Here is a 23,036-nt window from a genome sequence, read left to right on the forward strand (position 1 = left end):
GGGGCGAGCCTCGTAGCTGTTATAATCAAAAAGTTAATTATTGTAAGTTAATTAGGACACTTGCCTTAAGAGTTTGCTGGTGCCTTCCTAAGGAGTGCCCTTCAGCATATGCTATATTGCAATCGATTTCATCTTGAAAAAGTGATATATACATTTTCTTAAGATCTGTTGGCTAGGACACACTGTATGTAGCAAACAGCCTTCAAAGTGCTGCTACCTAACTGCTGGCCAAAGCCCTTGGTATTCATTCTGAAACTTCGATAGACACATGGGCTAGCTCATGATATATGAAGAAAAACTTTATAGAAAGTAACTGCTTTGAGGCTGGAACACAGAAATAGACTAACACAATTATTTCAATTTCAAGAACCCCACCCGAGACAGGGACAAAAAGAGACTGAATTTTTTGTGGCATGTTTTTCGTTTCCGCGTCAGAAAGCATTAAAAGCATATGTTTGAGAGTTTACACTAACTTTACGCTAAGCCCAGCAGTGCCACGTGTCGTACCTTTTAACCGCAGAAGCTCCTCTGCACGACTGAACTGCTTCGAAGCATCATATAAGCGCAGTCCTAACCACTCACGACGGAATCCCGTTCCAGATCTTGCGCCGCAGGGGCATCACGGAATTCTACTACGGCTGGTCGTACATGCTGGCCTGGGTCGGAGTCGCCACCAGCCTCCTCACTGGCATCCTCTTCCTGGCCGCGGCCCGCTGCCTGCGCCGCGAGAAGAAAGCCGAGCAGGCAAAGAACATGCAGTACCTCATGCCAGTGTACCCAGACAAGAGGCAGCCGTACGGGTACGCAGCGTACCCCGGACCGTACTACCACCATGGCGGGTCTCAGTACGGCCCTTACGGATACTAAGAAACCCCACGATGCGAAGAATCCTGCACACATTTGTTCTGTTTTGAAACAAACACGTTCGTCGGAGGCCTTAGTTTCAGGGGCCGTCCCTGATGATGCCGTCTGCTAATTTTCTAGCAGCATTGCGGTTCAGTTAGATCTAAAGGTTTTTTTTTTTCTGGAATCTCTCTCCTAAGGGTAATGTGGATTGGAACTATTTGGCCGAAACGGATCCGTAGACATATGTTATAGTTTCCGAAGCCTCGTATTTATTACAGCTGCGCCAGTATGTAGCCTGCATAGTTTGAAGTGTACCGAACGAGACGTAAAGCTGAAACTACGTGAGAGAGGCCCCCCCCCCAGGAGGTGTCCTCGATGAATGCAGAGTAACAGCTCAAGGGAGTCTAGTGCAAGCATTAACTCCTCCAAAAACCCAACCTATACATTTATGCCCCCTGTAAATATCCCACACCTGCAGAACGTCGTCTGCAACCCTTTGTAACATGCCGGTACGGAAACCACAATGCCAACTTGGAACTCTAAAATAGACATACCCTACTCAAAGTGTGTGTTTCCCAAGCCGCCCATGATGCGCGCATCCGTACGTGCTCTTCTGCTAGGGATCTAGATGCTCAAAGGCACGACGGTCGTCAGGACATTCCAAAATTAGTCTTCGAGAGCAGTGCTGACGTGTCGCACCGCAGAAGCTCATTAGATCGCTTTTCTTTCCAAAGACCCATGAACTCGTGGCATCATGGGAACGGGTGATGGAACGTTATTGGTCATATTTTCTACGGTTTTGCAAACTCCTATGGACCGATTCTGGCACCAAATCTGTTTACGGTACTGCTTACTAACAGCTGTAAGCATTCTGTCAGGAAGTTTGACTAATGGACCTCTGTATCATAGCAGTAAGCCACCACCGGACATCTCACGGCACTAGTTAGGAGCCTTAACAAAAGGTTAACCACCATACAGTCTCACACCACCATTACATGCAACTTGTGTCATACCTCACCTCTCCCCCGCTTCATACTACGATGAAATTACCTCCGCCACGTTTCCACGTTGCACACATTTGCCAATGTGCCTTAGTGGCAGCATGTTGCTGTTTTTGAGTTACTTGTTGTTCTCAGCGAGTGTAAATTAACAGTTGCAAATCATCAATATCATCCTCATCATTCTGTATTCATACAGCATGCCCATCCTTTGAAAGCCAAGTCCAAGAGTATCCTCTGAAGATGTAACTTATACTCTAGATGACTAAAGAGATTGCAGACGCAACCTCGATATAGTGAGCTTTCCTTTAACAGCAAATACTCGCCTTCGAATATGTACGTGTTTTCTTTTTCTCTTTGAGCACGATGTTGTTCGTCGTGTTCTAGGAACAGCCCGCTATTTTCTCCTAGATTTTTCTACCTAATGGTTTGAGGAATGGTCAGTTTGGGTGATCGTTGAAATTTTAGTTCTCTTGTTTGCTGGACGAGTGGAAGGAAGTCATAGCTGTGTGATTCGTAGTTGGAAGTGTGGACAATCTCATTTCTTCATCTATAAAAATAAAGTGTTCTATAACCCAAATCGGTACATTGGTCTCATGCACTGCTCACACGTTCAAGTTTTCTACTGCACTCTGCAAGCATATTTTTTTAGTTGGCACTGACAGGATTGTGTGTCACAATGCTGGCAAGGTTTGTAACATAACATATTGTATTACCTCATAACAAGCTTTGGTGCCCCATAACACGTCCAAGCAATGTGCCATCTGTACAGGACAGCACCCCACATTGTAGCCGAGCCACACACTCACTTAAGCCACACAGCAGTGCTTTGTTCAGCAGCACCAGAGCGTCGAACTGAACCGGAATTAACCGATATTTTTAGCTTGAACTGAACCGGACCTGAAAAGTAATTAGTAGCTCCATCCTGGTGCTGAACCGGAACTGAACCGATCTAAAAACTTCGGTTACCGATTCGGTTCGGGTTGGTGTGTGTCGTCCTGTTATCTATCCCATCGTCTGGTGGCGACATCCGTTTAATGTGACATAATACTCGAGATCTGGCTGTCCTTTGTGTTAATTTTCCCTGTGCACTTAAACTTTCACTGTTCTGGAGATGTTCAGGGCTGGCCTGCACTTGCTGAATAGGAGATATAGCGAGAGTGCAACCATGCAAGCAGACGATGTGTGTCCATGTCGGTGGCATAGAAAATGATGCCACCATAGTTTGCAAAATTTTCTCAACAGTATATTAAAGGAAAGACCAGCACTCAAAAATGAAAACCAACGGCACAAACACAAAGCGCGGAACAACAGCAAGAGGACGAGGCCTCCGTACTCGTCCATTAGTTCTGGAAGCGTGACCTTGAACCGTGAACTGGCGTTACATGCTCACGGAACAGTCTCTTAACTTTCCAGAACAAGTGCAGCCAAATTGAAGAGGCCTATAGGCCCTGTTTCATTAACGCCGATTAACATTCGACCCAAGATCAACGGTCGCTTGACTCTAATTTAATGCCTAACTCAGCTTCGCTAAATGGAGTTATTGTCACTGAAACATTCATCACGTGACCAACTAACCTTCGTAAAAAAATGAAAAAGAAAGAATTGCGCAACCCTTGATCTCGGTCCAAAGATAGCTAGCGTTGACGAAATAGGGCCCATAGTGTTCCATTTCACAGAGGAAAAAACAAACAAACATGTGGTAGATTTGCAAATTCTGCCATGTATTTTTTTTTCGACACAGTACGCTTCCCACTCTCTCTCTCTCGTGCACTCTTGGAGCACGGTGCCACGTCGGAAGCTCTCCAAGTCCCCCGGGTTCAGAGCCCCGCAGCCTTTGCACCCGGGACGCAAGATAAAAGTGGCTTCGGCTCGCAGGTAAAAGACGTCGACGCGTCACGAGTTCCCTCGGCCGTCGGTCCGTCGATAAAATGGAAAATAAATACTGTACAAAAAGGGGCCCCACTTCGGCTCCGTCCACTCACGTGGGCTGCAGAGTGGGCTCTTTAAAAAAAGAAAGGCGCGACGAGATTTGCGCACGTCACGACAGTGTGCAGTCTTTCCAAACCGAAGACACAGTCCTCGCGGCGAATGCACGGCAGCAGTCCCACCAAATTTTTGTTTCGCGTTTTGTTTCCTCCACCGCCCTTTTTTTCTCTCTCTCTCTCTCTCTCCCGGTGGCATTACTTCTCATAAGCCTCCTACGTATTGACTGCTGCAGGAGTCTGGAGAAGATGGAGAAGAAACAGGTCACCCTCAGAGCAGCAATAATTCTCCCACCAACAACAACAGTTGTACCCTTACATGCAATACGTCAACCCATCTCACCATACTGCAGACTTCGGTCGTCGTTAATTTGACCTCCGTTAATTTGACTGTGATGGGACACACAAAATTATGGTCTACTACACCTAAGACCGAACTAAACACTGCCACAACAGTCAGACGCGAAGTTAGTTCTTCCTCCCTGTGCACTGTCCGCTACAGTTTGCACGTAAAACGTGTGTCCTAAAGCACACTCTAGACCCTGCCAATGTGTTGGAATGTCACATTGTCCTTGTGCAAACAGTGCCACTGCCAAGCATCTGCAAAGCAGAGAGGTGATAGCGCTCAGCTTTCTTCTACCAGTTAAAAAGTTATCTGTAGAAACGTTCAGGTGCTCACTAGGACATTGAACGCAATCCAGTTAAGGAAAAAATCAAATTAACCAGAGTCAAATTAACGGAAGTCCAGTATTATCGCCATCACTATGTGCTCGTGATTTAGCGCAATTGCATGGCCTACTACACCAGCAGGTGAACAAAATGCATAGGTGAACAAAAGGAACAACTTGTACCTCCCACTACTGGCTCAAGTTATTCTACCCTCGAAATTCCCTACCGTGTCTACCAATGAAATTTCGAATAACGTGTCGCCACCTACTTGATACTGTTGGCTCCTTTTGCCTGTAGTAGACTACCCTTTGAACTGAAAGATGATACAGAAACCGTCAGCATCACTTGTCCTCATAAAGCTACTCAAAAAGGGCAGTATGAGCATGTCATTCGAACACTAAGCACCCACTGACAGGCTTGTCGCCCCGTGCAAGTCTTGGGGGTATCGTAAATAAGTAATTTAGCCACTCACCTTTACCTTCATAGGCAGCTTGCTGAGAAATTTCATACTGGTTGCAAACGTGCTTCCATGCTGAAAAAGATACGCGGGTAATTTTTAGCATATATACATCTACCAAGGGCACGTAAGTTTTCTGAGAAGAATACTACAAAGAGATGCATCGTTTAAAATTCGTATAAACACTCACACGGAAGCCAGCACGTTTCATTCACCTTGCAGTGTAACCAGGGTTGTTAAGTAACTGAGTACGTGTGTTTAGATACCTTTCGTGTATCTTTATTGAAAAATCAGATACGTTTTCATGGAGGTACTTTTATCTGTAACTCAGCCACCTTTTTGAGTAACTTTAGAGTATCTTTTCAGAAAAAAAGAAGAAACATGAGTTTCTTGAGAAACTGTCATCAACAGCAGGCACAATTTGGCTATGCAACCTGATCTGAGTGCTTTGCAATCATTCCCAGTATGGTACTGAAGTCTGTATTTCTCAGATATAACACAGGGTTGCTAAAGCAGTGCCGCAGTCGTATAGCTCGGGGGGTCTCGTCAGCACAAATCTTCCCACCCGCGTGACAGAAAAGAATTTTGAAATGATGCTGCTCCTTTGTGCAATCAAAAGATATGCAGGTGAAGAGAAATGTTGAGAGAAAAGCAAACAGTTGAGATAGGTTACTGGTACGTTGTGCTGTCTGTAAGTGTGTGCTGTCTGGTCAGTGTCCAGTCTATTTTCTTGGAATAAAGATAATCAATCGTATCATAACCTAGGGGTGTGTAGAATCCATAAGAAACGCATTATCATATCATGTGACCCAAGCTAATCTGCTTCATTAATTGTAATGCAACTAATAACAGCTCGCTAAATTAACCCAATCGATTTAATGGAAAAAGTAACTGCAAAAGTACAGAGTACATCTTTGGAGGTATCTGTAACTGCATCAGTATTTCCTCCCACAGAGTGTCTGTAGCTGTATCCCAGATACTTTTAAACCCACTCAAATACTTTTTAAAGGCAACCAACAACCCTCAATGTAACAGCATTACATCCAGCACACTCACAGAAAATACCCCACAGCAGTCACTGCTGGTGACAGACACACCCCAGGCACCAAACAAATTTTACAGTTAACTCCCATTTATCCAGCGCTGGGCTCTTACAGCAAAACGGCCAGAATGAGGGGTACCCAGATAGACCATACTCCAGAGCGGAGGACCAAAGCCAGCGTTTATATCGGAGGACATAGGAAACCGTCCTTCGTCATTTGCAAACTTCCAGTGCGTTGGCTGACAAGGGACATGCATGGCTGAAGACATTTAAAGCTGAAAGTTAGCAAGTGACCTCTTCTTACAATGCCAAACCACTGGACTGGGCAACGTGCAGCATGTGGGTACATTGGAGGACAGGAATATTCCCCTAGCTCATCATCCCCGTGTACCTCGTGGTACGAGACCTTAAATTTGTCCCTCGTTTTCCCAAATAGTGAATGCATTCTGAGGGGTACAAAGCTGGAATACCCTAGGACTTCTTCACCTCGATTCATAAACATCCTAACCTAGGTCAACAAAGCACCACACAGGTCAACAGTGACCAGGGCCAAACTGGCTATGTAGGTACTAGAGAATCTGACTCAAGGTTTTGGGAAAAGACAATATAAACAGCTGCTGTTCTAGTCTTTGAAATGGGAGGAGTAAAGTGAGAGCGTTTTATGAAAAATGTCTACGAAATTTAGTCACTTCACAAATCAAAGGTTGACTTGTAGATGGTAAGTTAAACAGGAGGGATAGAATAACGTCTCAAGAAACAGCAAGAACCAGTGGACTTGCACAAAGATTTTGTAATTGTCGCTTGCTCCGTCAAAACCGTTGAAAATGGTGGCCAGACGACTAGCATTACTTAGTAAGACAACATTCACTACAAGCAGGTATCACGAGGACGATGAAAGCACCAAGCCCGAGAACGCACTGCCGTTGAACAGCGGAGCGGAGTAGCAACAATAACATATTTGACTCACAGTTGTGTAAATAGCTGACGACTTCCTCGTGTTGCGGTGAAATTCGTTCCTGTGGCTCCCTCTGTGCACCGTGAGACCTCCGGCCGTTCATCTGGTTGTATGGCATCCTCGAGGAGCTGCATTCATCAACGTGGAATCTCATCAACAAAGAATACGCAGAAACACCCGTACAATTTTCATCAAATCCTGATACACCACGTGGCAGGGAAACAGTGTCACACAAAATATCTTGGGTGCTCTCTCATACTCATCGCCATATCTACTTTGCAAAGTACAATAGGGTGGTAGATAAGCTCTGAGATAAGCACGGGGGATACTCAACCCTTATCAGTGTTAGAAAACCACGAGCTCTCTATATGATTACGTTTCTATAACAGGTACTCAGTTAATGAACAAATACAAATGGCCCTTCTGTTTCACAACATTCCCGAAATTTACAATAACTAATGAAGGGTAAACAAAATCTGTAATGCTGGAAGGTCGTGCTGGCACGTTAACTGATAGGAGCAGCAGGTGATTCGCCGATCTGGCCAACTGTGCGCAGGTTATCCTGCAAGGTTATATTGCAAATGAAATTTAATCGTACTGCCACGTACGTCATCTCTCATTATAGCGCGAAACATCAACGATGGTGCAGATCAAACCAAGAATAAATTTAGCAGACCGGTTTGCACAAAAAACGGCGACATTCAGTTACGTAAATGTAGGTTAGCTGATTTGCCAGATTTCATGCACGTTATCACGAATCCTTCAACACCTGCAAGATCTCGTCTGCTACTAATGGACCATGATGGCAAGGAAGCAGGCGAGCTAGTGATAATGGTTCATGTTTATATTTCGCTATGGCACCAACGATAAATTCGAGAAAAAATAGCCTACCGATCTCCCTCCATGTGAATAGCAATTTCGTAACAGCGAAGCACTGGTTCTCTTGTCAAGGAGGAGGGGGTGGTGGGTGAAAGGGGCGCAATTCGCGCGCGAGCCATTTTGCCTGCGCGAAATCGCGCCCCATAATGAACAAAACTGTCACGCTAGGCCTAAACGTCACACCACTGCGCGGGCAATGCGCAGACCACCGATTGCCTAATTTCATGTTTCTTAAAACCACGACGACTTTCACGGACAGGCGTAAACCTTCGAGCAGGCACCCAAGAACAACTTCTCACGCACACGTTACCTCATTTCGGCTGCCTGATGTGAACTTTCTGTGCGATCAGCGTTTGATATCTTCGCAGAGTATCCTACACAACAAGAAAAAAATTGACCACTGGTTAGAATGTGGCAAAGGGTCCAGCAGCTCCGCACGTATATTATTAGCTTGTACCATTGTGACGGCGCTTCTTGGACGAGAAATTGGCTTACCTAAAACACGGGACCTTTGTACAGCATTGTTTGAACCCTTCCAAACTGGGAACATTCTCTGAACACGGAAAAGATCACTGCCCTTGCCAGTGGCGGCATCTGTCGTCTGCTACAACGCAATTCAGCAGGCGAGGTTCGTCCTGCAGTTTCGCATTTTTCCCGTGATGAAATGATGAGATAGAAAGCTGCTTAGATGTTAGCAAGTACAGTGCTTATTTCCGACACTTCAAGAAAAAATTGAAGTTAAATTGTAATTTATCATTAGAAACGTAATTCCGATTGAAATGCTACGAGAAGTGCAGGAACAATGTCGTCTGCTACGTCCGCGGAAGAGGTCATCTAAAACAGACGACGTACTTTTACGTGACTCGTATCACGTATACAGTCGAGTTCGGCAGTCAGCAGCAGAACTGTTTGACAGAAACTTTTTGTTCTGTCTGCTTTGCAACGACCAGTCCAATCCCGTTTCGCAGGTATGTGTGCTTTGTCAAGGTATGTGCGGGCGATGTGCTGTTGGTTCCACAAGAAACAGGAAGTAATGCAGGCAGTGCACCCCTATGAGCCTCCCAGTTGGAAACTCCTTCCCATCTCTCTGTTACTGTACTCGAGACAATAATAATTTACGTTCTTTCAATACTTTCATTTGACAAAGCACATCTGTCGTCTGCACACGTGACACTCACTCGCTCCTACAAAAAAAGGAAACGAGAGCAATCTACAAAAATAATTTCACACCGATTCCGTATTCCTACAAATGCTGTATATAAATTTATTTTCTAGCCTAGCAAATACAAAAAAATGTTGCACAATTTTGACATGGCTGCAATTTGCAGTGCCGGCAATCCATTTCTCGACCAAAGTTTGTGGGACTGTAAAAAACGATGGAGGCTGTTCCTTGTACTTGCACGAGATGACTATTTCGCATTTTACGTTCAACAACCTGACGTAACTACACGAGGCCCAGCAGGGCCACTGTGGAGAGAGAACACATCTGGCGAGATCCTCCCTGGGCTGTGACGCGCAGCCTCTCCTACTCCTCAGCTCTCGGCTCACTTCGATGCATGGCTGCACATCTTATGCAGACTGCTCCGACCTAGGTGGAGCGCATTATGCTCTGGTAGTGGTGATCCGCCCAGATGCGTTCAAAGTTGCATGGCGTGAACTCTGGAGCGAAAAAGGGAAAACAGACGTTCCCCGATAAACTTTCACTGATAAACGTTGTTAACCTTCTAACTCCCAGGTTATTTCGGGCAAAAACGCACATAATTTTCCAAAAAAATTTTTATACGCCAAAGATTTTGCACACTGTACAGGGTGTTATTTTTTATCTGCAACAACAACAACAACAAAAAAAAAAAAGTATGATAACAGCATGGATGTCATTGTTGGCAGACACCCTTTCGAACAAAGTATGTAGCGGCTAGATGACTAATTACCTGAAATTCATTAATTAACTCTTTAATTAGGGGCTTTCAGGCAAAAGTGAGTGATTAACTTGGTGATCAGATTAGATTTATAGCTCCTCCACCCGTATAAAATGACAATGTAACGGCTATGATGACTACGTGAAATTATGATGAATGAATGGTTAAAACTGCTTAAATTAGGAAAGGACTAGATACGGGGTTATCCAAGTAAAAGGCTTGTAACAAAGATAAAATGAATAAAAGGACTGTTTGGGAGCTAAACTACACATTAGAGGATGTATCATGCTCTAAATGTTTACATAGAACTGCCAATTGATTGAGCTCTCTGTACACGAGATTGCATAGCTTTGTAGCAGCATAAACTTCTGCTTCAATAATTACATTGCTGGTTTAACAATTTTGAAGCACAACGCGCTGTGCTTTACGTTTGTAGTAAATATGCCATCTAAAGTTACGATCCCTCAGCTAGATAAAAATATACGAGCGGTACGAGCTAGAGAAAAATGTGGAATAGAGTATACAATAGGGCATACATCACTGACAAAAAGTTTTGCTTTTGCCGTGGCAGCATTATTTTTTACAGAGCGAAATAAATATGGTACTTTATCTTGAGTGAGCCTGTACATTCAGAACCCTTAAAAGGGATTTTTAAAAAAATATATATTCTGACTTCTGGCGCTCTCTGGTGCCTTTGCGAGACTGTGCCAGTTTATGAGACAGGCAAAGTGAAGTAGCGCTGGTCTGGACGAATAAAACTCGTCACTGACGGTATCAACAGAAACTGTTAGAAGAGGTATAGCCCATGTCAGGGTGTTAAAGGGATAAATGCTACATAAATAAAATGGAGCAAAAAAAAAAAACACTGATTTTGACGCAGGTGCTTACCGGGTGTGGAGGCGTCAGGGACCTGCTTGTAGACCACCGTTGTCGCTGGTGAAGTACACAAAAAAAGAAAGAGAATGAATCGTGCAAGGATTGGAAAGTTGGCAAACTACAAGCCATGAAGGTTTACAGTCACGATGCTGCGACAGTTCTCAATAAACACACACACACAAAAAGAAAACTTACAAATGCCTTCCAACTGTTGCTGTTGCTTAGCTTGCTCATATTCCTGACACACTGCAGACCAGGCTGGAATATTTTAAACAAAGATAAGTCATCTTTGAGCTGGCTTCGGAGAAAAATAACTGAGACTTTGTAAAGAGCAACATTTAAGGGAATCCAAGCACATGATGCAGGAAAGCACGTTCAGCAAAGGCTCAGCAATGATGGAGACGGTTTTCCAAACACATCACTCACAGTTTTGTAAATACTGTACAAGTTCTTCGTGCTGTGGCAGCACCACCTCTTGCTGCTTCCTCGCACTTGAGTGCGGCCTCCTGCCGTTTACTTGGTAAAATACTGGCTTTGGACCACTGAAATCGCATCAGTATTCTCATTATTTATACTGCGCTACATAATTTGCGACACAGCCTTACTAGAGGCAGCGGCTCACAGCTAACTAACTTTTTCCCATTCTGATACAATCCAGCTATCAAACCTTACAAGCTCTCCTGCGGTTGTGGTTCTAAAAATTCTTAACTTCCGTCAGGGGAATTCCTTTCGTCTGACGTACGGTGTTTCCAAACCTAACCTGGGAGGGAAGCCTGGGATGAGGAGCACAATTGATGGGAGAGGGAAAGAGGGGAGGGGCATGTCTCCACCTTCATCGCATGCTACAGTCTGTTTTGCTGCAAAAACGAAAAATTTTATTGTTCCCCCGCATTTATTTCTCCCTAGAGCATAAAAAATCCCGGACCACTTTTTTTCATACTCTGCAAATTTTCATCGCGGCTGAATCGTGTTTTTTCTGCACAAAGTTGAATGTTAATTACGAACTCATTTCGAAATCCACTTAAAATCTGTTAAAAAAATAAAAAAAGAACATATATCGATATAAATGTGCTAAGTGAAATGGCCAAACCTAACGAGCGAACACAAAAGCACTAAAGGGCAGTAACACTACCATAGCAGACGACAGACGACTCCGACCCGGTTTTTTATCTCATCTGCGTTACCCAACTCCGCACTCCATCATCCGGATGCGCAATCCAAACAACTTACGAATATGATTTTGTTCCTTAAATGGCTAATATTTAGCTCAATACATCGCTTGGATGACGACCCAGGCCTTGAGACGGCCGAATTTATGCGCACCGAATAATTTCACCTTCAAAACCGAGACGACCTCGCGCTGTGTTTTCATCGCAGCAGACCGTATCAGTACTCAAAATGGCGATTATTCTCAAGCAGACGAGATGATAAACTACGAAGTTACACGATTTAACTAGTAAAAAAAACATCACTTCAGACGTCGTCCTTAGCGCTTTTCGAAGGGCCGACCAACCCAGGACGACCCACAAATTCCAGGTTTGAGTAATTGCCGCTGCAGCGCCGCTATCTCGGAGCCGATCGCAATAATTTCAAAACTCGTATCGACGATGCTTAACTCACCTTAATTCCTCAGCGTTGCCGTTTTCGTGTACCCCGTTGGTTAATTTTTTACCATTAGACGTGGCTTCGATGCTTGCAAATTTAGGAGTGATACCTGCGAAGGAAATGGTTACACACATATCAATATAACGCCGATAGCCGTGGAGCTACACACGTGGGAATACGGTACGAGCACCTTAGTGCAGGCAACGAACATCGGGATTAAAAGCGAGATGCAGACGATGTCTGATGCTTACCTAGCATGCGAGACTTGGAGAACACATGGTTTGGTGCTTTAGAGACTGTATACATCCCTAAAGGAAAGGCACACACGGGAATCCACCTTCTCCGCTTTGCAGAGTCAAGTCCCTGAGCGAAACCGACCGCCACGCCGCCGCAACGTCGGCTGCTACTGCAGCTGATTCCTCCGCATGCGAGAACTTTCTTACCGTACCATTTGGTTACAAAAACACCACTGGTCGTCCCCAGTTTTACTGTTATTGCTCTCAACACTCGAGGCACTCAATACAACACCTTATCTACTCAACCAGTATCGAAATGAGAAATTAACAGAGATACGCTACTTTCGGTCACCCACAGATGAGTTGACGGCCGACTTCGCTCAAAAATTGCCGTCTGCTGTCAAGGTGCGTTTCACAGATGACTTCTACGTTTGTGAATCTTCTGCAGAAGGAGACAGCACGAAATCGTGTGCTGTTTTACAGGACTTGTAAAGCTCAACATCAACAGTCTGCGGCAACCAGACGTTGCAAATGCGACAAGTCCGAGAAAGTCGACCCCGAGCAGCAGTTCGGTCCACCGCAACCCCCAGCAGAAGGAGCGTGTTGCGGGACGGGGTGTTCGAACTGTGTTTGGTTAACATACGCGGAGAACCTCGTAGAATACTATAAAGATGGTGGTAAGGAAGCCAGCAGAGCCATCGAGAAAATCCCAGATCCAAACGTCAAGCAGTTTGTGAAGACGGAACTTGCCATGCGCATCCATGATCACTGAGGACGACCGTTGAAACGTCGCCCGCTGTGTTCGTCGACGTGTTTATCAATGCGCACAATGTACGCTATTTTTGTTTGTTCGGTCAAGGCTGTAGGATGGCTGCCAGGGGAACACACGTTGTTAAAAACATCGCACATGGATCATTGTGGTTCATTTTCCAATCATGCTCGAGGATATCACGGACGCAATGCCAGTCATTTCGACAAGTTTCTTTTTTTTTTTTTCTATTCGCCTTAGCAGAGTTATAAATACATAAATAAAATACATAGAAGAAGTGTGCCACGATTGTTTGTGCTACATGCAAACTGCTCGTAGGTGAAGGGCTATATCACAAGTGAACAATCTTAGCAATTCCTGTTATCCTCTTAACCGAAGCGCATGTGAGCAGCTACCTGAGGGTGCTGATGCTGGTGCACTCGTGCATCGAGAGCCACTGAGAAAGCTAACCAGGATCCTACGACCTTGTCATATTTCTTGAGAACACTCCGGACATGCAGTGCCACCAGCTACATGTTTCAGTCAAAGAGCTATTCCATACTACAGTGCTGGACAAAAGTTTACAGAACACGCTCCGGCACATTCCTTCCTCCGAGTGACACGCTAGCGGCAAATGGGAACATACGAACTTGTAAACAGGCGACTGGGTTACCTAGGCACATGTCTGTAAGTCCGTACTGTCTCATTCGCTGTAGCGTGTCACTCGGAGGAAGGAACGCACCGGAGCGTGTTCTGTAAACTTTTGTCCAGCACTGTACCACCAACTTTGAACTTGTACTTTTGAACTGAAACAGCTCTAAAGTTACGATACTTATTTTCTTAAATTTCAGATGGGTGGCGGTACGTATACGTTCAGTAGACGAATACACAAGGTTTCGTGCGCCCGCAAGTGAGTGCAAGGCACCGTGGGTATGTTGAGGGGCGAAGAGAGTCGTCCACTTGCCATAGTAGCTTCCATAAGCGTCATTCACTGGACCTATAGGCTGAGCAAAGGGGCGAACTCTCCCCCTCAAATATATACCTTGCCCGGCCACTTGTGGCGCTGCTGCATGTAAAATCATCTTTTACGCCACTTCTGACACTAGTTCACTTTGCGAAGCAGTAAAGCATGTGTACATAATTATTCAACGAGAAGAACAAATAGAGAATACTTTATTATACAACAAATTCTGCCATGCCATTTGCCTTCGGAATATTAGGTTGTCACTCCAAATAACCCTGTGGAACAAACAAAAGAGTATTTGCAATGCATCACGACTACATAAAGTGCCTTCAAAGATGTTGCCACTCAATCAAACATCTTTTGTGACACAGTAATGTTTGCTATGATATCGATGTAATCATAAATGTTTACAAAGAATTAAAGCATGTTCTACTCACTCTTTGTAACCATGTTGTAAGCTCTGCTAGCCGGTGTGTCGGCGAATTCTCTCAAGTATGACTTCCCTTCGTCGCAACTTCTAGCTGCATCGTAGCAAGAAAGGCAGCACAGGAACACAGCAGTACAAAAGTACCATTAGCAGACAAGTACATCTACCTAGGTTTTCATGTATTATAGCAGGCCTGAAAATGTCATGCTTTTCGTATTGGAAAGCGTATGCCAGACTTAGGTCCCTTGGCGCTACGGCGCTCATCGGAGTCAATGTCCTTGGACTGGTGCCAACAATACGCTAATGGCAACAACTGCCAGGGTGAGAGGATGTGCTTAACAGTCTTTTTGGGCAATGTAAACAGTGCCAAAGTGGCAGTTAAGTGAACTACGTCTGGCATAGGTATTCCACAGAGCCTCAGTGTAGTACCAGTGATCTACAACTCTAAACGATAAAGCTGTTTTCGCTTACCGATCCTGGGATCAATTGGAATGGAACCCAAGAACGGAATGCTCAACTCTTCGCACATCTTTTCCGCTCCGCCCGTAGTTGCTGGAAAAATTTGTGATTCCACCTGAAAGAACCACAGAGGGCACTGACATCCCTCGAAAAATACTTTACATTTTTTTCTAGATTTTTCATTCTGTATTTGGCAATCTTTTCTTGGTAACGATTATCTTTTCTTTTACTTATTAGCCATTCAATTTGTATTTGTACCAACAAATTATTTTTCAGAAGTAAACTTATTAACCGTGTTACCTGACGTTTTGAATAATTAACTATATGATTTTTCCTACCAACATGGTAGTGGTACCTAACATCCCCAAGATTGTGGTTTCAAACCAGGCTGAGATAGCCAGCGCATATGTTGCGTGGTATGATAATATGGCAGACACCTGTGGTTTCAGACTTTACATTTTTTGAAAATTGAGGGGTAAAAATTGACTTTTATTTCAGGTGCTGCCAAATGAGACAATGTTGGGTGCGAGAGCAGATTTTTTGCTTAGCGATCTCCTGTGCCTGTATCGGTGGCTGAATTTGCGTACTGGCAAGTTTGTTTTCCTGGTTTTTCACGTCTCACCTGCCGCTTGTGATCATGTCTCTCTCATGACTAGCGTTGCCACCATGGCCAGTTAGTTGTTCGCTCTGCCGGTTGCCGATAGAAAGGTAATACCGGCAGCCTTTTGCCGGTATTCGTGGCTCAAGACCTTTCATAGGGGCTTTTTCCGGGTTTTCCTTTCAACATTCCACTACAGCTTGAATAAATCTGGAGCACAGACCCAGCTCAGCAGTCACCAGTCGTTTCCTTAGTTATTAATTACATTCCTGTGTTTGGAGGGGGACAAGAGCAGTGGTTGCACAAAGCAATTTGTGGTTGTGTCAAGCCAGTTAGAACAAGTGGCTCAGATCATTAAGAATGGTCCCTCATTGGTCGGTTTCATTCTGCCGTTTTCTCATGTCTCCAGAGAGGAACTTCGACCATATTCTCAATATCAGGCATATGCTCTTGCGATGTATTTAATCAAATTTTAATGTATTTAATTGCACAGAAACAACACCAGCTTTCGTTTCTTAGAGAAGTTGCAAAAGTCCTGACCAGTGATGATCCAAAGTACCAGATGCTGTAAAGACTCCTAATCTTGCAAAGTACAAGCATGTACCGACAACGTCAGTGGACACTAAGCGTGGCAGAAGGCATGACTTAAAGCCAGAGAACGTGTAAATGGTGCTCATGTACCATCGCTTCCACAACTTTTCCCAGTATGTGGAGGTGCCATGTTGGATAGTGAACTGATGATATAAACTAAGCTTACTTTCGTAAGCCTCTCTCTCCCTGTATTGTATCAGATTTATTCCACCCTTCCTCCCGTTATAACTACAGGGCATATCCTAAAGAAAATGTTCCTACATGCGCGTACTCGACAGCTTTTACCACCTTATTTAGATGGCTAAAACTAAGTTTTTTAGTTCCTGAGTCATTTAGTCATGTCAAACTGATGGGAGTACTTAGTCACATAGTTAAAGTGCTTTTTGCTAAAAAATGTAGCACCATAGAGGGATTAGAGGTAGTGCCACATGCAAAAAAAAAATTGGACCTCAGCAATCAAGTGACATCCAGCTACCATTATATGGTGAAGATTTGAGTTGGCATTCCCCTAACTATGTGCGCTACATCATACGCAGGAGGGAAAAAAAAACATCAATACAGTGGTTTCCAGACTATGGGTCGCTACCCCCAGGGGGAAAGGTTCACTGGGGGGGTCGTGAAATGGCTTGGGAACATGAAAAAAGGGACAGCAGCTCTCTAGCCCAGCTGATTCAGTCTGACTGCAGTCGTGCTTCGTTAATATGGAACCCATTAAATATGGACAACTCAAATTACGGACGATTTTTCTGAGGACCAAACTTTTTCAACGCATTTTCGTCTCGTTAATACGTAAGCTCTCTTTTCTGATGATGGACGTTCCCGCAAGGTACGAACCACATGTGTAGTCCACGTATTTTCGTCTCGTTATCACGTACGGTATTACAATTTGCTGCGATCACAATTAATATATACGGTTGTGCCTCGTTAATACGGACACTGTCGTCCCTGACCATTAGATGATTCATATTCAAATTCAAACATTCATACATAATATTGCTCATTAATAAATAAAACATTCAATCATATTCAAACTGCATCGCTGCAAACTGCATCGCGATGCAGGGATGTATTGCATTGGTGTATTGGTACCCTCCGTACCTGTATTGGTACGGAGGGTAAGCCTCTCCCCACATTCTACAGGAGAACTTTTGAAAAAACAGGGCGTTCTGCTGCACAAAGGGAGCTACGCCCTCTCCTTCATAGCCGCCCTCATGAACTATAAGAGGAAACGGTTGTGATTTGTGGACATGAAGGACCTGGAAAATCCTGTGTGACGTCGTGACTGCCCAGAACACGACCACGGCCGATTGACCCTCGTGTGATGAGTTGTGCAGTTTTTTGGCAGCTTACGAGAAAAGAGACAGCACAGTTGTCAAAGCAAATTGTAAAGCTGTGGCCTGGACGACTTGAGCAACGCCAAGCCAACGTTGGCTACACGTCGGCTACGGCTCAAGCGGGACTGCAAACCGCTCTCGACTTCTTTGAGGACAATGGTGACGAGCAGCTGACTCTACGTGTTGCCGACATTTTGCTAAGGTTAAACTGGTTTGCAACCAAGTATACCTGCAAGCAGGCACTAATTTAGGAGTTTTTTTTTTCAACGAACCTTCATCGTTGTTTTTGTTATTTCCCTCTTATTCGAAGGTACGGACGATTTTGGTCAGGGACGACAGTGTCCGTATTAACGAGGCACGACCGTATATATTAATCGTGAAATTACGTATCAGCATCGATTTTTGTGTATTAGTGCTCCTGCAGTGAAATTGAAAAGCTCGTTTCATCGCGAATGGTGGGAGGGATCGCAACACAATACCAGATATTTTTGATGGGTCGCAGAGTTTTGGGAAGCACCGGTGCAATCAGCTCGTGTAAGTTAATTAATATGCAGGTGCACTCGTTATGTGAGTAAATACGGTAAGTAGCTATCCTCATCTAATGCACAATATCACAGCGATAGCTACCTAACTAGCTACTTGTTCTAATTCGGTCTACTGTTCACATTTTCTTGTGTTAATGCTTAACTGACACTGACATATGTTTTCTTTTTCTATTTTTTTTCTTCTTCTTCTTTTTCTTTCTTTTTATAGCAGCAATGTAACATGTGTAATAATGTGTAATAACGTGTTGTAGCATGTAGTACTGTCTTATGTAATGCTGAATGTAATTTTTACGTGTAATAATGTTTCCCCACACGCTTATTTTATACATCACTGATTATTTATAAGGACAGATTTACAGGGCCTGCCCTCTCGGTCCTTTATTTGCTCATATATATGCTTTTGATGTTTTCATTAAACTATTGAACTATACTGACAGAATAATCGACCGCTCCAATTATAGTAATCGCATTGTACTGCAGTTCTCACCTTACAATTGGGGCAGACGAAGCCGCGCATATTTTCTACGACACCGAGAATGGGAAGACCGACTTTCCTGCAGAAACTGATTTCCTTCCGTACGTCCTGCAGCGACACTTCCTGGAAGAGTGCTCCGTGTTACGACACCGCCACGCGATACCACCGTACTAAGCCGTTTTACTTGTGGTGTAGTAACCACAATGGCGCCATCTAGGTTGCACCCTTTGAGATACTGCGCGATGCTCAGGTGTTCGTCCGAAGTGCCCGGGGGCGTGTCCACCAGCAAGTAGTCCAGGTCGCCCCAGTCGACATCTCGCAGGAATTGTTTGATGATGCCTGAGAATGATCAGGGTCAAATTTAAATGTGAGCTCACAAGTCCTAACAGACGTCAAGATGCTAGGACAATTTTTTTCAGTTCTCGCTGCTTTTTTTTTACCTACTAATACAAACTCGAGCAAGGGCACACAGACATGCGAGTTATTCGGTTGCTATCAAGTACACATTGTCTACCATGCATGATGGGAATTGATGTTCTGAGGCTGGAATGCAAGGAAGGGCAAATACATACAAGGTCTCAAGTGTCGAAGAAATTAATGATGAAAGAAGGGAGTCACTGAAAAGGTAAGTGCAAAAATGGAGTGAGTGAGCGCATGCGTTTGTTCCTTCAAAGGACGCAACCTTGGAAGTCACTGGAGAGGAGTGTTAGCTTAGCTCAATTGGTAAGAGCCCTGCACCGGTAATCCAGAAGATATGGGTTCGAGTCCTACAGCTGGCTAACCTTTTCAGTGACTTCCTTCTTTCGTCACACATTCTTACACTCTTTCGTCTTCTAGTCTTACTACTTACTTATTTATTATTTTGTAGTATTATTACTGATTTAATGAGCTTCCTTTATTGGAGTTTGGAGTAAGTTAATTAGAATGAAGTTAGTTAGTTAGTTAGTTAGTTCCAGTACCTAAACCCTTTTAAGACAGGGTGGGCGCTTGTATCAAGCGCCTCAGGAGTAACTTGGCTGTCGCCGTAAAGTCAACTACACTACACCATAGTCAATAGCCACACAGACTACACTACACCAGGTGGCCTACATATACAGGCTTTCATTAAGTTGCGTACCATTCTTCCTGGGTCCCCTCCATATCACGGCATCATCCGGACCGGACAGTAAGAACCCGACGGACATCATTGCGAGGTTCTCTTCTGCAAACTGCATCGTAGAAGAAAAAAAAAAGTCAAACAATGTTCCAGTTACCATTTCCAGGTGAGCTTCCAGCATAACCGAACAGCAGAAACACAAACTCGCACCAATTTTAGCATCCAAAAACACATCTCACTTCCCACAGAGTACTTTGATGGGACGGTAACGACAGAACCCGCACGTAAAAGTATAAATGTTTCCCTCACCACTGGTGACCATCCTGATCCACTCTGATGAACCTGCAATGAAAATGGGTTGTAAGTAGGGTTTCTCATTTTCTGCGATTATAATTTTTGGAACCTCCCGAAACGTGGCAAGAAATGATCGCAAAGCCAAATTATAGCGATGCAAGTTTGAATTGGCTTATAACGTTGTGAGATAACAGGATGCCCTCTCTTTTTCTCTTTCTTCGCTTTCTTTCTCGGCTATCTTCGCCCTACCTCGTAATACCTCTGAAAATATAATCGACAAAAACGAGAAACTCTAGTTGTAAGTAATCAACGAGTCTCTTAGCTGAACGAGGTTAAAATCTGGGCAGGTTGGTTATTCATTCTAAAATCGATTTAAAAAATGCAAAAGAAATACAAAAATACAAAAACAAAAAGATGCAAAAAGATGATACAAAGTAACGACCCACAACGACTGCACTGATACGTCCCCTTTCTACCCCGCACGGGGGGGTCTTATCGATTTTAAAAAGTCAGTAGGAGATGTATTTTAAAATACTCTACCTGTTCGCCTTCGACCCCGAGTATCTTGGGCTGAGATGGGCCACAAATATCAACATCCAGAACAGCAACCTGATGAGAAACGTGACACGATAAAAGCTGAACAGAAACAGAGAGAGCGAGAGAGAGAGAGAAAAGAGGCAGGCCCCTACGTTTCGGTCTTCATCCAAGGACAGTGCACTGGCTAGCATGGCGGTGACGGTACTTTTTCCAACGCCTCCTTTACCCGACAGTACCAGAACCACGTGTTTTACGTTCGATAGCTTTCCTCGGATGACTTCGATGTCTGCGGAACAAAGCGTCGCAATTCTGAGATGCCAGGCGATACAGCAACAGTCAAGACGCCACACCCGGGGTTGCACCCCCGGTTGCATTGTGTAGTCACCAAGAGGCTCAAAGCCGTCTCCAGAACGTTTGTGAGTACACGTATCACATACGGACAGACATCTACACTTTCAAGCCCCAATGGAACGGCGTGTTGGTGTCGAGCACCAATAAAACATTGCTGAACAAATATTCTGTCAATAAAAATGTCCCTCTTATTCTTGCTCATGAAACCGTATACAGTGTTCATTCATGTGCAAAAAAAATCAAATACGGCAGTAGTTGAAAAAGCCAGGGAGCGGCGGGCATCGAGCCATTCACCTCTCGACTGCCGGTCAAGTGCGCTAACCACTACGCTACGCTGGCATCTGCTCTCCGACGACTTACCAAGGGGCATCATTCAAATGGAACACGCACATTATCTCCTACATTTTTTTCTCGTACTCACACATGCATACAACACAAGGACGAGGCAGCAGCATCCTGTGTTCATCGGATGTTAACCTGATGCCGCCGAGTCGTCCTATTGTGTTAGTCGGACGAGGCCCCTTGATAAGTCGCCGGAAAGTGGATGCCAGCGTAGAGTAGTGACTAGTGCACTCTGCCGGTACGCTTTTTATTTAGCACCGATTAATCTGAGTCGGGGGCAGTGATTTCCCCAGAAATTCACTACTGAGGGGGTGCCGAGTTTTCAAGGGGGGGGGGGGGGGGTCATGCTTGGTGAAGGTTCCACTTACGGAATTTTTCTTAGACACGGAAAGAATCGTGGCACAACGGTGACATATCTGCACAGCTTTCCCAGTTTATTTGTACATGTCATTACTTTAGAACACAGTACATTAGAATACAGATTTTTTTTTTTTTTTTGTGAACGGCATTTCAACATTAAGATGCATAATCACACGACTGACAAAGTTAAGAGACTACCATCTTGTCAACGAACACCTAGCAATCAACGGTGAAAACGTTAGAATACCTTGCTTGGTTGAGTTGGGCGCAAATGGCTCTTGATGATCGACATTGAGTTTGCGCGCCCGCACGGAATTTTGCTCGTACATACGCGCAATATATGCATTGCACAGTCACTTTTAAATGATTTTGGACAAATGCATCGTACGATCATCTGCATGACTGTGGTCCTACAGCCCAAGTTTGACAGCACAGGATGTAATTCGCTGCACCGGACTCACTACCAGAACGTGTTGGTGGCCGAGCTGGGTGGGGTCACCTGAGAAATTTCAGGGGGGGTGTTGCAAATATGCAGGGAAGGGAAATCCCTGCGGGGGGGGGGGGGGAGGGGGGGTGCTGGGAATATCTCTGAGAACGCAATTATTACCTGGATCGACCACTCTAGCGTCACCTGAAGCGCATATCTTCTGGTTCGGACATCCCTGGCAAGGCGACGCTTTTCCAGCAAGACTGCTACCGGTTCCAGGACAGCCTGCGCACAAATATAAGCAGAGAGCTTCACAAGGCAAGATACGCATACGTCTACGATGTGCCGAACGCAGAAGTAGGATGCCAGCAGGCTGGTGTAGGTAGCCTCAAGTACAGTCACTGTATGAGCTTCTATATACGCTTCACTATATGAAGCTTACATAGTGACTGCAGTCTCTAGAGAATGTTATCTTCTACGATGCGTCGTTGCGAGAGCAGGAATGGCAATTGCGGTGCGGTGCCTTACCACCACGGCGTTTAAAAAAGAATCATACAATAAACCAGAAATAAATAAACACTCCTAACAGATTGTTAGCCGTGAGACACGTTAGAAATGCAAAGAAACACGAACTTACTTTCGGGTGCATCTACTGGCACGTCCGACATTTTTAAATGACGATGACGATGGCTTGGATGATATCGATGATATAATCTTTCATTGGCACGGTTTCCGTGATAACGACAGCTTGTCGTATCCCTTCGCTAACGAAACTTCGAAACTTCGCTTCGAAACTAACATATCGCAAGCTATCAAAAAAATTTAAAAAATGCGAACGTCTGCTGAAAACCACAGTTTGATAAAAAGTAACTGTTCTGTTTTTCTTCTTTTACATTCAAACCCAACCACTGGAGAAAGTCGCACCACCAACCTTTCGATTGCGGGTCGAGTGCGTCAACCACTACACTACGCTGGCATGCTTTGCATAGCTATTTCCTCCCTGTCTCGAGTGTTCACGTCG

The 23,036-nt window shown here is 44.5% G+C and overlaps 4 protein-coding genes across 8 annotated transcripts in view; 1 reads left to right on the forward strand and 3 right to left on the reverse strand.

Annotated features, from left to right (window-relative positions):
- LOC135391908 (transmembrane protein 114-like) overlaps positions 1 to 2,424 on the forward strand; it is a 39,935-nt gene extending 37,511 nt beyond the window's left edge. The window contains 1 exon segment of the mRNA XM_064622457.1: positions 601 to 2,424. Coding sequence (XP_064478527.1) covers positions 601 to 867 — 267 coding nt within the window. The 3' untranslated portion in view covers positions 868 to 2,424.
- A 1,123-nt stretch (positions 2,425 to 3,547) lies between these two features.
- On the reverse strand, positions 3,548 to 8,459 carry LOC135391911 (uncharacterized). Of its 3 annotated transcripts, none has more exons than XM_064622463.1 (6): positions 8,327 to 8,459; positions 8,142 to 8,205; positions 6,965 to 7,080; positions 4,977 to 5,030; positions 4,767 to 4,811; positions 3,548 to 4,069 (listed from the first exon to the last, which is right to left on the reverse strand). In XM_064622463.1, exons 1-6 carry the CDS (start codon positions 8,379 to 8,381, stop codon positions 4,035 to 4,037), a joined length of 369 nt encoding a protein of 122 aa, XP_064478533.1. In that variant the 5' UTR covers positions 8,382 to 8,459; the 3' UTR covers positions 3,548 to 4,034. The 3 variants fall into 3 exon arrangements, with proteins under 3 accessions (XP_064478533.1, XP_064478532.1, XP_064478534.1); XM_064622462.1 differs by having other exon boundaries at positions 4,971 to 5,030; positions 8,327 to 8,455; XM_064622464.1 differs by lacking the exons at positions 8,142 to 8,205; positions 8,327 to 8,459 and adding an exon at positions 7,844 to 7,991 and having other exon boundaries at positions 4,971 to 5,030.
- Positions 8,460 to 9,075: 616 nt separating this feature from the next.
- On the reverse strand, positions 9,076 to 12,891 carry LOC135391910 (uncharacterized). 3 transcript variants are annotated; one of them, XM_064622459.1, is made up of 6 exons: positions 12,483 to 12,891; positions 12,247 to 12,340; positions 11,053 to 11,168; positions 10,822 to 10,884; positions 10,639 to 10,683; positions 9,076 to 9,490 (listed from the first exon to the last, which is right to left on the reverse strand). In XM_064622459.1, the coding sequence occupies exons 1-6, from the start codon at positions 12,535 to 12,537 to the stop codon at positions 9,420 to 9,422; spliced, it is 444 nt and encodes a 147-aa protein (XP_064478529.1). In that variant the 5' UTR covers positions 12,538 to 12,891; the 3' UTR covers positions 9,076 to 9,419. The 3 variants fall into 3 exon arrangements, with proteins under 3 accessions (XP_064478529.1, XP_064478531.1, XP_064478530.1); XM_064622461.1 differs by lacking the exon at positions 12,483 to 12,891 and adding an exon at positions 11,387 to 11,483 and having other exon boundaries at positions 12,247 to 12,329; XM_064622460.1 differs by lacking the exons at positions 12,247 to 12,340; positions 12,483 to 12,891 and adding exons at positions 11,387 to 11,483; positions 11,950 to 12,176.
- A 1,479-nt stretch (positions 12,892 to 14,370) lies between these two features.
- LOC135391909 (cytosolic Fe-S cluster assembly factor nubp1-like) lies at positions 14,371 to 22,717 on the reverse strand. The gene is made up of 11 exons (XM_064622458.1): positions 22,653 to 22,717; positions 22,196 to 22,300; positions 20,688 to 20,821; positions 20,539 to 20,607; positions 20,014 to 20,046; positions 19,726 to 19,816; positions 18,793 to 18,947; positions 18,621 to 18,731; positions 15,078 to 15,180; positions 14,617 to 14,700; positions 14,371 to 14,454 (listed from the first exon to the last, which is right to left on the reverse strand). The coding sequence occupies exons 1-11, from the start codon at positions 22,681 to 22,683 to the stop codon at positions 14,432 to 14,434; spliced, it is 939 nt and encodes a 312-aa protein (XP_064478528.1). The 5' UTR covers positions 22,684 to 22,717; the 3' UTR covers positions 14,371 to 14,431.
- Between the last annotated feature and the right edge of the window lie 319 nt (positions 22,718 to 23,036).

Source organism: Ornithodoros turicata, chromosome 4 (assembly GCF_037126465.1).
Source record: "Ornithodoros turicata isolate Travis chromosome 4, ASM3712646v1, whole genome shotgun sequence".
Classification (NCBI taxonomy): Eukaryota; Metazoa; Arthropoda; class Arachnida; order Ixodida; family Argasidae; genus Ornithodoros; species Ornithodoros turicata.